This window comes from Lagenorhynchus albirostris, chromosome 4 (assembly GCF_949774975.1).
Source record: "Lagenorhynchus albirostris chromosome 4, mLagAlb1.1, whole genome shotgun sequence".
In the NCBI taxonomy this organism is placed as follows: Eukaryota; Metazoa; Chordata; class Mammalia; order Artiodactyla; family Delphinidae; genus Lagenorhynchus; species Lagenorhynchus albirostris.
In genome coordinates this window covers 115,235,024-115,251,084 of record NC_083098.1, presented here as the reverse complement: position 1 = coordinate 115,251,084, position 16,061 = coordinate 115,235,024, and the positions used below count along the sequence as shown (strand labels likewise).

General features: G+C 35.4%; 1 protein-coding gene across 2 annotated transcripts in view; it reads left to right on the top strand.

Moving 5' to 3' along the window:
- Positions 1–16,061, top strand: part of TBCK (TBC1 domain containing kinase) — a 226,971-nt gene that overhangs the window by 73,610 nt on the left and 137,300 nt on the right. For both annotated transcript variants that reach the window (XM_060148557.1, XM_060148556.1), the window contains exons 13-19: positions 1,106–1,155; positions 1,335–1,464; positions 3,023–3,121; positions 4,794–4,856; positions 5,381–5,507; positions 6,899–6,949; positions 8,375–8,458. In XM_060148557.1, coding sequence (XP_060004540.1) covers positions 1,106–1,155; positions 1,335–1,464; positions 3,023–3,121; positions 4,794–4,856; positions 5,381–5,507; positions 6,899–6,949; positions 8,375–8,458 — 604 coding nt within the window. The remainder of the gene's footprint in view (positions 1–1,105; positions 1,156–1,334; positions 1,465–3,022; positions 3,122–4,793; positions 4,857–5,380; positions 5,508–6,898; positions 6,950–8,374; positions 8,459–16,061) is intronic.

Below are 16,061 nucleotides of genomic sequence, written 5' to 3'. Positions count from 1 at the left end.
TAACTAGAAAAAAAGCAGACAAGTTACTAATAATATTTATGACTTTCAGGGCAGTAAAACCTAAGCTTTAAAAAAATATGTACGTTAATAATGCAGTAAAAATTGGGTAAAATCTTATTTTTCAACTTAGAATTTTAATACGTGAAAGAAATACCTCAAGGTTTAAGGGCAAAATGGGATAAACACATGTCCAATTTTAGAGAAAAGTTAGGCATAAATCCAATGTTTGCCAGATTCTCTGTGCTGGGTTTTCTTTGGCTTTTAAAAATTCTGGGAATAACTCACATGGATGAGTGCACAGTGACTCTAATCAGCAGAAGGTCGATGCTGGCTACACAGCGACTTCGATCTTCTGTGTAGGTCCCCAGAGGAGCAGACACGCTGCCCTCTAGTTGGAAGTTGAACTGAACAGCAGGGCAGCAGGCAGGGTGGCATTAACTTTAATCACCCTGCTTAGCATTTGTCTAAGATTTTACTTTACTACTGCCTACCTTCTTATGTTTTTGGAGAATATCTGTAATTCTGGCAATGTCATCATTTGGTGTAACATTTATTATAATGACTTTGTGAAAAAAATAAAAATTGAATTTTGTCAGTTGATTTATCAGCCATTTGAATCATCTATGTTCAAAGTATGATGTGAGAAATTCCTTTGAATCCTTTTTATTAGCACCTTACTTTTGTCTTAGTTTGTATTAATGTCAAAACAAAAATAAATCTGACTTTGAGGGATATGTATGCAAAAGTACATTTTAAAATAATATTCATATAATTTAAAAATATCCATTTATTAAATTTGATACTAATTTTAGTATTTCTGAATTGTGTTTGGACAACAATTATTATAGGTGTCTAACCTTTACAAGAGATACCTAGAGGTTAAAAAATCAAAAACCAAAAACACGGTTCTTCACAGCCAGATTTAATCACTGGAGGCATGGTATATTTGCATATTTATGTTAGGAATGAATATTAGATTCTATCTTATACTTTTCTTGGTACCTTTATAAATTCATAATTTTAATGTATTTTTCCTTTTAAATATGGATCAGCGTTTCTGTCTCAGATCCTAAATATCACAAATACTTTCTCTCTGAATTCACAGAGATTAAAAGATGTTGATGGAGAAGCATTTTACCCACTACTTGAAGATGAGTGAGTATATCGTCTCCTTTTACACTTATTTTTCCTTTCTGTTTATATTATACTGGTAAGAAGCTTGTACATTTTCTTTGAAAAGTATTTCCTAAAAATAACACAAAAATATGGTGTTTTTAATTTTAAAAATTTTTATACCTTTTGTCAATTTTTCTGCTTTTGTTTCTTCTTTACAGTCAGTCTAATTTACCTCATTCAAACAGCAATAATGAGCTGTCTGCAGCTGCCACTCTCCCTTTAATCATCCGAGAGAGGGACACAGAGTACCAACTAAACAGAATCATTCTCTTTGACAGGCTGCTAAAGGTAGAGATTCTAAACTGTAAAGTGTCACAAAGAGCCCACATACAATCCTTATTTTTTATTTCATTGGTAATTCTTAGGGAATCTTGATGTCATGAGAACACTAATTCTTATGACCTATCTTTTCTGATTAACTTTAATTATAAAAATGATACCTGTTCATAGTACATAAAATTAAAAAGTAAACAAGATGCAGAAATCTATGCAAAATCATATTAGACAAAATATTACTATCTGTACTATTTAAAGAACACCTAAGGGGAGTTCCCTGGTGGTCCAGTTGGTAAGAATCCGCCTTCCAATGCAGGTGACATGGGTTCAATTCCTGGTCAAGGAGCTAAGATCCCACGTGCTGCAGGGCAACTAAGCCTGCGCACTCTAGAGCCCGCGTACCACAACTAGAGAGCCTGCATGCCACAGCGGCTGAGCCTGTGCACTGTGGAGCCCGTGCCCAGCAACTGCTGAGCCCACGTGCTCTAGAGCCCGTGCACCACAACTAGGGAGAAGCCCATGTGTCACAACGAAAGATCCCTGCATGCCGCAGTGAAGATCCAGCGTGCCGCAACTAACACCAAGTGCAGCCAAATAAGTAAATGAACACCTAAAAACCAAAAGAAAAAGCACTATTATCGAAACAGAGAAATGGATAAAGAACGCAACAGGACTACAACTAGTCAGTAAATCAATTCAAAATGTGTATCCTTACTAGGAATGAAAAAAAATTAACTTTTTCTTGCATACTGAATTAGCGAAGTGAATAAAGGTATATTAAGATTGGAACTCTCATTCTTTTTTTTTTTTTTTTTTGCGGTACGCGGGCCTCTCACTGTTGTGGCCTCTCCCGTTGTGGAGCACAGGCTCCAGACGCGCAGGCTCAGTGGCCACGGCCCACGGGCCCAGCCGCTCTGCGGCATGTGGGATCTTCCCGGACCGGGGCACAAACCCGTGTCCCCTGCATCGGCAGGTGGACTCTCAACCACTGTGCCACCAGGGAAGCCCCCAGAACTCTCACTCTTTTAGAGTAAGTGTAAGGTGTTAGAAACATTCTGTAAAACAATTGAAAATATGTATCAAGAGCGTTAACAACATCCATACCCTTTGTCCTAGTAATTCTCTTCTAGAAATCTCTCCTAACATACAAATTTACAGAATGACAAATTTATGTGCAAAGATATAGAAGAAACCATAATTTGTTTAATACTTTCTATATCACCAGATATTTTACAAAGTGCCTTACATACATTATTTTACCCATATGAGACTGGTAATATTATTCTCATTATGAGCCTTTCTTAATTCTCCCAGAGCGCATAATAGAGAGGAATGATTAAAAACAGTAGAATCAGCTCCTCTCTTTGATTGTGTAATAGGAGATTTACAGAAGATAGAGAACCATTGCACTGCTAATTTATATGTATTAATAACATCAAAGTAATTTCAGGTACTTAGAAATGTATTACAGTTCACCTTCAACTTTTTCACTGGTATATTGAGATCTGTCTAGACTAAAAAGATGACACTGGTAATTTGAGATATTTTTCATATCTTTTTTTATCTGTAGGCTTATCCATATAAAAAAAATCAAATCTGGAAAGAAGCAAGAGTCGATATTCCTCCTCTTATGAGAGGTTTCACCTGGGCTGCTCTTCTGGGAGTTGAGGTAAAAAAGAAAAGAGAAGGTTGGAAGCTGATTAATAGTGGTAGGAAAAAAGAATGAAAGTGCTTTCTGAATGTGTACCTTTCAAGTTGCTAGAAAATTATGTAGTAAAATATGAACATTAAGAATATTTGGCAATTTTAAGTGAACGGAGTAGAGGAAAAGAATATAGACTAGATAGAATAGAAAAACATAATTGATGGTTTGTTAGATTTATTCTATTTAATGTATTTAATGGACTCACAGAAATTATCTTGATTATTTTAAAATCAAAATATTTTAAGAATATATGTATATCATTTATAAGTCTATAGTCCTGCTTATAAAGTATGTTCATCTTGGAATTGGATTGCCTATTTATAACTAATGCTATCTAAATTTGGAAAAATCTTCCATACTAATTTGAACCTTGTCAGAAATCATTAACATAATGATTTAGTGCCTTTTGGCACATCTGTCTTACCAAAAGCATGCTGCTAAGAGAAATAGCTACTTTATCTTCTACAACACCTTATCTGTGGCAGTGAGGAAAGGAAAAGTGTCACAAAATTAGTGGGGTGACTTGCAGTGCTATCAGAGAAGAGCAGTCATGATAATGGGCCAAATCCTGCCAGATTATTTCATTTTCTGTAATTTCTTTGTCATTTTGCCTTCATGTATTTTCTTATAGATATCTTATGGATGTCCATCACCTATTTTTGTGTGTGTGAATTTCCCCAAATATTTTTAATCCTTTTAACTCTCTGTTGAAAGATTTCCTTCCTTCATTCCTGATTCCCTTGATGAGAGTCTCTAAATATCTTTGACTTTGGTTGGTTGCTTTACAAGAATGTCTAGTGTTCTATCATACAGTAATAGTTAGAATTGTAGAACCATATAATGCTTAAAATTCAAGAGGACTTCCAAGGTCAGGTTGTCCAAATCTTTCATTAAATAGATGTGCCAGAGAAGTTGGCACAGCACAGAGTTTGAACCCCAAATTCCTGGCTGTTTCTCTACCATTACGGTTAACCAGACTAATAAGAAGTGTTCCATGCTTGGGACGCTGACCAAACATTTGAAGTGGTTTATTCAGTTATTCTTTCTGTAATGGTATAACTGAAAAATGTAAATGATCCCTTTAGTCCCTTAATGATTTTATAACTACATGATATTCCACTCTTTAATTCATCCCAAACTTCTGCTTCCTGGTGCTGAACTACCACTGCTTTAAACAGTTTCACTTTACTTTTGCTTTCATTACCAACTTTAACAGGGAAATTTCTTGTGGATGAACCCTACTCCCCTCCCCGGAATTTAAAAAAAAATTCTTCATGAAATTTACTATGCGTGAGATAACAGTGAATAGAGAACAGCAAGGCTGTGTTCTGTGTTGCTGTGGAGGCTGGGAGATTGGCTAAGCATGGTCGTTAGCCACATGACTCATTCAACACATTTGTCTTCCAGTGTGTCTAATTCAAATGTCTGCCTTAGCAAAATGGTAAATTGTCTCAGACTTTCATCACAGACTGTCAAAGATGTAGAAAATTTTTCTAAGGAGTATACTTCGGGTTTGAGTGTGCCTGTCTATAATTGGGTATGTTTTCAAAGATAGATATTTATAAATAGATTTTTCCTAAATTTATAATTTATTAAGGGTATGATAAAGTAATATATCTTCTCTTATTTTTTGCAGGGGGCTATTCATGCCAAGTATGATGCAATTGATAAAGATACTCCAATTCCTACAGATAGACAAGTATGATTTAGATTTTCTTAAACAACCTAAGATAAGTCTGCCCAGTCTTTACATTTTAAAAAGGCATGAGGAATTTTCTTCCTTTCATTATGAATACCGAGCAGCCATCATATGCATATGGTGTTAGAGAAGCATAACTCTTACCTCTTTAAGATCTACTCTAACTCATTAGTGAGTTAAAACTGTTCCTTTTAGGAGTTTAGGCCAAGCAACTTTTCCTAATAATGTACTTTTTTGTCTGAAGAAATTGTCCTTTATTTAGACCAGAATGTAAAGGAAGGTTTTTTTAAAACTAAATTAATACATACCTTTTTAAAAGAAGTAGTCTGCTTTCCTTGTTTAAGTATACTTACAACTTTTTGGTGTTTCCAGTGGATTAGTATAAAATTCAAAAACTTCAGACACCACAATTATGGAGGTTGCCTATTCAGAATTTCATAATACAATTTCTCCTTTTCCTTATCTTGGGATTTATTGGCAATCAGTCCATTATAGTTTTACCTTATTGTTTGGCTGTTTTACAGATTGAAGTGGATATTCCTCGTTGTCATCAGTATGATGAACTGCTGTCATCACCAGAAGGTCATGCAAAATTTAGGCGTGTATTAAAAGCCTGGGTTGTGTCTCATCCTGATCTTGTATATTGGCAAGGTAACTGTTTTTCCCTATTACTAAGACACTTTTTGAAGTGTTAGGAACATGTTGCATGACTGACAATTTTTAAAATGAAAACAAAATATCAAAATATCCTTGGCTTTGAGAAAAGTCAATACTAAAGCTATGCTCTATTTTTTGAGAGGTTTACATGAGAACTTTTTTTTTAACTTTGTCTAAATGTCTAATGAATATCATTTAAATGCAAGACATTTAATGAGACAACTTGCTGTCATGTTGATTAGGAAAGTATAAAGAATATTTTGTGCTATTGTAATCTTTGTGAATACACTTTTTCAATACTTATGCAAATAACAAAATAATTTTGTACCATAAATAATTTGGGGCAAGTTTACATTCTTGGCATTTAATGATCTACAACTTATGCTTATCAGGGTTACTGGGAATTGCGGAATAGGATATCACCCTGAACTTCTCATTTTTTTCTCTCTTTTTTAAAAAATATCTTTAATGCTCCATATCCTTGATTTGTAGCTTTCCTCATTACTGTTTTTGTGGTCATTGATAAATTCATGAATGAGAAATCCATTCCACATAGTCTTATTTTTGAATTTGTTATAATAGTGCTTATATTTCAATTCTGTGTCTATTTCTGGCCAAACCTGAAAATGAAGCTATTATTTTTCCTAGCTCTGTTCATTTTAGAGTTCTGACAGTTACAGATAAATTTATATACATTCTTTTAACATGACAGTGTATGAATAGCATTATTATTAATAAAAGAAATATGTCATGTATTTGTATTTTACTTCACAATTTTTTTTTTTGTGGTACGCGGGCCTGTCACTGTTGTGGCCTCTCCCATTGCGGAGCACAGGCTCCAGATGCACAGGCTCAGCGGCCATGGCTCACGGGCCCAGCCGCTCCGCAGCATGTGGAATCTTCCCGGACTGGGGCACGAACCCGCGTCCCCTGCCTCGGCAGGTGAACTCTCAACCACTGCGCCCAGGGAAGCCCTACAATTTTTTAAAGAATTTTTTTTCATCATCCCAGAGAAACATGTAAGAAAAATTTTCATCTCCTAGATAAGGAAACCTGTCTGGAGTTAAGTGATTGACAAGATCACACAGTCAGGTACTATATGCAAGCCTTCTATCATTTTTACATTTTTCTATTACTATATTTCTCTCTTCAACTCATAATAACCTTGATAATAATAATGGTTGGTTTATTTTGGACATTTACTATATGCCAGTCACCATCAGTTATTCCTCACAATAACCCATGACGTAATATATTTCTGAATGGGTAATAACGTACAATGCTTAATCTATATAGAAGTAATGCAGAGAACTCAATAAGGTATATATCTACAGTTCTCTTGGATTAAGTTTATTTGAATTCTTTCCCCAACCTCTCTCCATCAGGTCTTGACTCACTTTGTGCTCCATTTCTCTATTTAAATTTCAATAATGAAGGTAAGCCTATTTATCATTTAAATAATTATTGTGCATATTATTTTAAAATATTTTAATCAAACGTGAAAGTTTTTTATTTCATTGTAAGGTTCTTGCTCTCTTCCTAGTAGATATTGTACATTTCTGTGAAATAATCTATTAGACTCATTTTAGAGGATGTGAAGGATTGGTTTATTACTGGAGAGTTTCAGCTGTGACTAGAGATTTAGGGAGAACCTGATAGATTATTCTAAATGCATTCATCTACTTTGGTGACTATTTTTATGAAACTTTGGAGAAAATTCTGACTTTTTTAGAGATTAGTTTTAGTCTATATATACTTTCTGAACAATTTGTAAAGAAAACAATATTGATACTCTATCCTCCAGAGACTTTTATTTCAACCAGTACCTCCTTTTATTTTTTAAGCCACCACCTCCTTAATGAAGACTTTTCTTACCCTCTTGAATCCATATAGCACTTTGTATTTCCAGAAATATCTTCTGTATGTTTTGTATTATAGTTATTTATATACTAATATAGTAACCCTTTTTTTGTTTAGCAGCTTTTTTAAATGACAAGGGTTTTTTTTGTTTTGTTTTCTGTTCCCTCATATGATGCCTTTTATAGTAGGTTTTTCAATAAATATTTGAATATTTATTGCGAATATCTCTAATGATATCACATATAGAGAGTGTTACCATATATAGCATAAATCCTTAGAAGCCTCAATCTCAGAATCTCCATTTCTTCAAATTCTATTTCATATCAGAATTTTCATAGATTTTGGGAATTTGAGTAGCAATAGCATAATCCCAGAGAACTAAAATTTTACTATTTGACTACATTTTTAAATGCCTGTTCTCTGATATTAGTCTTTAGACTAGGTTTTGTTGTGTTTAGTTAAGCATAGCTCATTATCACACATACTGATTCAAAAATAGTAAAGGATCTGTGTTTGAAAGAACAATTTATTGCTAGTGTTTCTAAATCCAAAGTTCTCAGGCTCTTTGCATCAACAAAAATTAGCGATCTTGAGGTTTATATAGCTCATTAATAATGATTATGTTTAGAGATTTTAAAAATGCATAAAGTTCTGATAAGGTTTTTATTCTTGTAGGATAATGATTGCTGCGGTAGTTTGCTTTTTTGTTTGTTGTTTATTTTTGTTTTTTGGGTTTTTTGTTTGTTTTGGGTTTTTGTTTTTTTTTTGCTGCTGCAGTAGTTTGAAACTGAAAAGTTTGTAAGGTGGTTATCTTCTGTTGTCCAAAACATTTTCTGTTTTAAATGGTACAGGGTTTTTCCCCTTAAATTTTGTGCTTCCATCAATTATTAACATAACTCTTGTTTAAAAATAGATTCAAGGAATGTGCGCTGAGTGAGTGAATGACTGCTGATCTTTTACCTCATTAACTAATTTGTTATATTTGCCTTACTCTTTCTTAGCCTTGGCTTATGCCTGTATGTCTGCTTTTATCCCTAAATACCTGTATAACTTCTTCTTGAAAGACAACTCGCATGTAATACAAGGTAAGAAAATGTGTTTCTTTGCCTTTTTATAGGGAAAGCACTTATGTCAAAAGTGACCAATAGTCAGTTAAATTTATGATTTTGACCCAATAAAATATGGTGACAGGGCTTCCTTGGTGCACAGTGGTTGAGAGTCCGCCTGCCAATGCGGGGGACGCGGGGTCATGCTCCGGTCCGGGAAGATCCCACATGCCGCGGAACGGCTGGGCCCGTGAGCCATGGCCGCTGGCCCTGCGCGCCCAGAGCCTGTGCTCCACAACGGGAGAGGCCACAACAGTGAGAGGCCCGTGTACAGAAAAAAATATATATATATATGGTTACAGTGTGTCACTAAAACACGTGAAAAGATCATTAAGTTTAGTCTCTTCTCCAAGTCCACAAAGAATTATGGTATTTTGCTAATGACTGTTTAATATCTAATCTCAGTTTGGTTCAAATTCAGTCATGCCAGTTTAAGAAAATAAAAGTCCAGCTGTTTGTTTCTCTCACTATTAACATTGCCCACAAAAAGCTTCACCATGGAGCAAGCCTATCATGAATCAGTAAAAAGTTTAAGCAGTGTTTAATTGTGTAAGTAAATAGAATATTAAAAACACTTCTCATTCATCTTATTCATGCTCGATCACCCAAAATATCCTCCCACTTTCTTTTCTTTCCTAAAAGACACCTCCTCCTTCAGAGTTCAAGACGTAGCATAACCCATCTGTGAATTCTTTCAGGACTACTTCAGCCACATTCAAACTTTTATATAAGTTTTTGAGCTCATTTTTGAAAGTAATGTAACAGAAGTTTAATAATAAACATTTGTGAATCAGACAAACTGTTTCAAATTTAAGTTTCATTACTTATTGTGAGTCTTAAATAACTTAAGTTGTCTAGGTATAATGTTCCTCATATCTGAAATAAAAATTGTTGTAAAGGTTAAGCATTATAAGATATGTAAATACCTAGCACATAAAAACATTCATTTCAATAACAATAATTATTACTATATTATTTTTACTACTATTACTATTTTTATTATCATTATTACAATTTTTTGATAATGTAATTATTGTCATGGTATTATATATCATTTTATGTCTTATATTTTCAAGAAGATTTTAATGTTTTAAGGACAGGGAATTTTCTTATAGTTTTGTATTTCTTTTGGAACAGACTACAAAGTTGGTTGCAGTCTCCCCATTTACCATTTTTATGAAACTTATCCAACACCCCCTTCATTTAGACTTTTTTCCTTATATGTATATCCTATTAATTCTATTAAACTTTAAACAACTTAAAGCTGATGCTGTTTATTTATACCTGTGTCATTATGGTTTCATATAATTCACTCAATTTGAATAAAGCAGGAAAACTACAAGCTGTGTCTGATTTATCAAAAATTCTGAGTAAGTGGGGTCTCAATTAGCAATATTTTTACTTAGTTAGAAATGAGTATAAAACTAGAATACCAGAGGTCAATATAATGAAAAAAATAATTAGAAAGGAAGCAGAAAGGGAAATGTAAATTAAAAAGATAAAGAGACTGAAAATAAGAGGAAAAGAATATGGATAAATAGCGCAACACATACAATTTTTCCATCATCATTTACATTAGTATATAGAGAAAAATATTAAAATTCTTTTTAAAAACTTAGTGTTTGTGTTTACAAACACATCGAGGCATGTGATCATTCACGGTTCTCTGTGTCTGCCACATAGATGGGTGCTAGAAACTGAAGTAACGATCCATTGTCTCTATGTTAGTTTTGAAATGTAATTTGTATTGATTTGTATTTGTATATTGAAATGATTTGGCCTAAAATGGATATATCCAAGTCCCTGTACATTCCTAGGATGTGGACTTATATATAGTTGGGATTAACTTAAGAATGTTTTTTTTAGAGGGCAACAACTTTTTGTTTTGATTTCTTATAATTAAGAACAAGTATATTTTATAGGAAGAACTTACCTTTTGCTTGTAGGTTAATTTAGTAAAGGCATCCAACTTCAAGAGTCATGTAATATCATCTTCCAAGAATTTATGAATTGGTGTTCTGTAAATGTATACCTTGTATCTTAATAAGGATATGTTCCATACTTATTCATAGATTTCTTACTATCCTTTATCAGTAATGTTTATTATAGAGTTGACAGTGTACTCTAAGATTCCATAATACCAAAAGGAGCAGATTTAATAATACCTTGGATGATACCAGGAGATTTCAGGGGCTATTCATTGCAAAATATGTCAAACAGTCACCAAAGACAAACTGACAAAATTAAACGTAGAAAATAGTCAGGTTAGTATTTGTGCAACACAAAAGGTGATTCCTTTATCCTCAGTTAAACATAAGACAGCAGTATAATGCTGTTATTTTTAAAGCTAACATGAGGAGAGGAACCAAGATGGCGGAGTAGAAGGACATGCTCTCACTCCCTCTTGTGAGAACACCAGAATCACAACTAGCTGCTGGGCAGTCATCAACAGGAAGACACTGGAACTCACCAAAAAGGATACCCCACATCCAAAGACAAAGGAGAAGCCACAATGAGACGGTAGGGGGGCGCGCAGTCACAGTAAAATCAAATCCCATAACTGCTGGGTGAGTGACTCACAGACTGGAGAACACTTATACTACAAAAGTCCACCCACTGGAGTGAAGGTTTGGAACCCCACGTCAGGCTTCCCAACCTGGGGGTCTGGCAACGGGAGGAGGAATTCCTAGAGAATCAGACTTCGAAGGCTAGTGGGATTTGATTGCAGGACTTGGACAGGACTGGGGGAAACAGAGACTCCACTCTTGGAGGGCACACACAAAGTAGTGTGTGCATTGGGACCCAGGGGAATGAACGGTGACCCCAGGGGAGACAGAGCCAGGCCTACCTGCTAGTGTTGGAGGGTCTCATGCAGAGGTGGGGTGTGCCTGTGGCTAACCTTGGGGACAAGGACACTGGCAGCAGAAGTTCTGGGAAGTACTTCTTGGCGTGAGCCCTCCCAGAGTCTGTCATTAGCCCCACCAAAGAGCCCAGGTAGGCTCCAGGGTTGGGTTGCCTCAGGCCAAACAACCAACTGGGAGGGAACCCAGCCCCACCCATCAACAGTTAAGCAGATTAAAGTTTTGCTGAGCTCTGCCCACCAGAGCAGCAGTCAACTCTACCCACCACCAGTCCCTCCCATCAGGAAACTTACACAAGCCTCTTAGCCTCATCCACCAGAGGGCAGATAGCAGAAGCAAGAAGAAATACAATCCTGCAGCCTGTGGAACAGAAACCACATTCATAGAAAGATAGACAAGATGAAAAGGCAGAGGGCTATGTACCAGATGAAGGAACAAGATAAAACCCCAGAAAAACAACTAAATGAAGTGGAGATAGGCAACCTTCCAGAAGAAGAATTCAGAATAATGATAGTGAAGATGATCCAGGACATTGGAAAAAGAATGGAGGCAAAGATTGAGAAGATGCAAGAAATGTTTAACAAAAACCTAGAAGAATTAAAGAACAAATGAACAGAGATGAGCAATACAATAACTGAAATGAAAACTACACTACAAGGAATCAATAGCAGAATAACTGAGGCAGAAGAGCGGATAAGTTACCTGGAAGACAGAATGGTGGAATTCACTGCTGCAGAATAGAATGAAGAAAAAAGAATGAAAAGAAATGAAGACAGCCTAAGAGACCTCTGGAACAACATTAAACGCAACAGCATTCGCATTATAGGGGTCCCAGAAGGAAAAGAGAGAGAGAAAGGACCCGAGAAAATATTTGAAGCGATTAGAGTCAAAAAATTCCCTAACATGGGAAAGGAAATAGCCACCCAAGTCCAGGAAGCACAGAGAGTCCCATACAGGATAAACCCAAACAGAAACATAACGAGACACATAGTAATCAAATTAGCAAAAATTAAAACAAAAGAAAAATTATTGAAAGCAGCAAGGGAAAAATGACAAATAACATACAAGTGAACTCCCATAAGGTTAACAGCTGATTTCTCAGCAGAAACTCTACCAGCCAGAAGGGAGTGGCATGATATACTTAAAAGTGATGAAAGGGAAGAACCTACAACCAGATTACTCTACCCTGCAAGGATCTCATTCAGCTTTGATGGAGAAATCAAAAGCTTTACAGACAAGCAAAAGCTAAGAGAATTCAGCACCACCAAACCAGCTCTACAACAAATACTAAAGAAACTTCTCTAAGTGGGAAACACAAGAGAAGAAAAGGACCTACAAAAACAAAAACAAAACAGTTAAGAAAATGGTCATAGGAACATACATATCAATAATTACCTTAAACATGAATGGATTAAACGCTCCAACCAAAAGACACAGGCTCACTGAATGGATACAAAAACAAGACCCATCTATATGCTGTCTACAAGAGACCCACTTCAGACCTAGGGACACATACAGATGAAAGTGAAGGGATGGAAAAAGATATTCCATGCAAAAGGAAATCAAAAGAAGGGGGGAGTAGCCTTACTCATAACAGATAAAATAGACTTTGAAATGAAGACTGTTACAAGACATAAGGAAGGACACTACATAATGATCAAGGGATCAATCCAAGAAGAAGATATAACAATTATAAATATATATGCACCCAACATAGGAGCACCTCAATACATAGGCAAATGCTAACAGCTATAAAACAGGAAATTGACAGTAACACAATAATAGTGGGGGACTTTAACACCTCACTTACACCAATGGACAGATTATGCAGACAGAAAGTAAAAAGGAAACACAATCTTTAAAGGACACAATTGACCACATAGATTTAATTGATATTTATAGGACATTCCATCCAAAAACAGCAGATTTCACTTTCTTCTCAAGTGCACACAGAACATTCTCCAGGATAGATCACATCTTGGGTCACAGATCAAGCCTCAGTAAATTTAATAAAATTGAAATCATACCAAGCACCTTTTCTGACCACAACACTATGAGATTAGAAATGAATTACAGGGAAAAAAACATAAAAAACACAAACACATGGAGGCTAAACAATACGTGACTAAATAACCAAGAGATCACTGAAGAAATCAAAGAGAAAATCAAAAAATACCTAGAGACAAATGACAATGAAAACACGACTATCCAAAACCTATGGGTTGCAGCAAAAGCAGTTTTAAGAGGGATGTTTATAGCTATGCAAGCCTACCTCAAGAAACAAGAAAAATCTCAAATAATCTAACCTTGCACCTAAAGGAACTAGAGAAAGAAGAACAAACAAAACCCAAAGTTAGCAGAAGGAAAGACATCATACAGATCAGAGCAGAAATAAATGAAATAGAAACAAGGTAAACAGTGCCAAAGATCAATAAAACTAAAAGCTGTTTCTTTGAGAAGATAACTTGATAAACCATTAGCCAGACTCATCAAGAAAAAGAGGGAGACGACTCAAATCAATAAAATTAGAAATGAAAAAGGAGAAGTTACAACAGACACCCCAGAAATACAACGCATCCTAAGAGACTACTACAAGCAACTCTATGCCAATAAAATGGACAACCTAGAAGAAATGGACAAATTCTTAGAAAGGTATAATCTTCTAAGACTGAACCAGGAAGAAATAGGAAATATGAACAGACCAATCACAAGTATTGAAATTGAAACTGTGATTGAAAATCTTCCAACAAACAAAAGTCCAGGACCAGATGGCTTGACAGGTGAATTCTATCAAACATTTAGAGAAGAGTTAACACCCATCCTTCTCAAAGTCTTCCAAAAAATTGCAGAGGAAGGAACACTCCCAAACTCATTCTATGAGGCCACCATCACCCTGATACCAAAATCAGACGAAGATACTACAAAGAAAAGAAAGTTAGAGACCAATATCACTGATGAATATAAGTGCAAAAATCCTCAGCAAAATACTAGCAAACAGAATCCAACAGCACATTAAAAGGATCATACACTCAAGTGGGACTTATCCCAGGGATACAAGGATTCTTCAATATACACAAATCAATCAGTGTGATACACCATATTAACAAATTGAAGTATTAAAACCATATGATCATATCAATAGATGCAGAGAAAGCTTTTGACAGAATTCAACACCGATTTATCATAAAAACTCTTCAGAAAGTGGGCATAGAGGGACCCTACCTCAACATAATAAAGGCCATATGTGACAAACCCACAGCAAACATCATTCCCAATGGTGAAAAACTGAAAGCATTTCCTCTAAGATCAGGAACAAGACAAGGATGTCCACTCTCACCACTATTATTCAACATAGTTTTGGAAGTCCTAGCCACAGCAACCAGAGAAGAAAAAGAAAGAAAAGGAATCCAAATTGGAAAAGAAGAAGTAAAACTGTCACTGTTTGCAGATGACATGATACTATACATAGAGAATCCTAAAGATGCCACCAGAAAACTCCTAGAGCTAATCAATGAATTTGGTAAAGTTGCAGTATACAAAATTAATGCACAGAAATCCCTTGCATTCCTATACACTAATGATGAAATATCTGAATGAGGAATTAAGGAAACACTCCCATTTACCATTGCAACAAAAAGAATAAAATACCTAGGAATAAACCTACCTAGGGGGACAAAAGAACTGTATGCAGCAAACTATAAGACACTGATGAAAGAAATTAAAGATGATACCAACAGATGGAGAGATATACCGTGTTCTTGGATTGGAAGAATCAATATTGTGAAAATGACTCTACTACCCAAAGCAATCTACAGATTCAATGCAATCCCTATCAAATTACCAGTGGCATTTTTTACGGAACTAGAACAAAAAGTCTTAAAATTTGTATGGAGACACAAAAGACCCCGAATAGCCAAATCAGTCTTGAGGGAAAAAAACAGAGCTGGCGGAATCAGACTCCCTGACTTCAGACTATACTACAAAGCTACAGTAATGAAGACAATATGGTACTGGCACAAAAACAGAAACATAGATCAATGGAACAAGATAGAAAGCCCAGAGATAAACCCACACACCTATGGTCAACTAATCTATGAGAAAGGAGGCAAGGGTATACAATGGAGAAAAGACAGTCTCTTCAATAAGTGGTGCTGGGAAAACTGGACAACGACATGTAAAAGAATGAAATTAGAACACTCCCTAACACCATACACAAAAGTAAACTCAGAATGGATTTGAGACCTAGATGTAAGCCTGGACACTATAAAACTCTTACATGAAAACATAGGAAGAACACTCTTTGACATAAATCACAGCAAGATCTTTTTTGATCCACCTCCTAGAGTAATGGAAATAAAAACAAAAATAAACAAATGGGACCTAATGAAATTTCAAAGCTTTTGCACAGCAAAGGACACCAATGAACAAGATGAAAAGACAACCCACAGAATGGGAGAAAATATTTGCCAACGAATCAGTGGACAAAGGATTAATCTCCAAAATATATAAACAGCTCATGCAGCTCAATATTAAAGAAATAAACAGCCCAATCCAAACATGGGCAGGTAAGACCTAAATAGGCATTTCTGTGAAGAAGACATACAGAGAGCCAAGAAGTACATGAAAAGCTGCTCAACATCCCTAATTATTAGAGAAATGCAAATCAAAACTACAACAAGGTATCATCTCACACCAATTAGAATGGGCATCATCAGAAAATC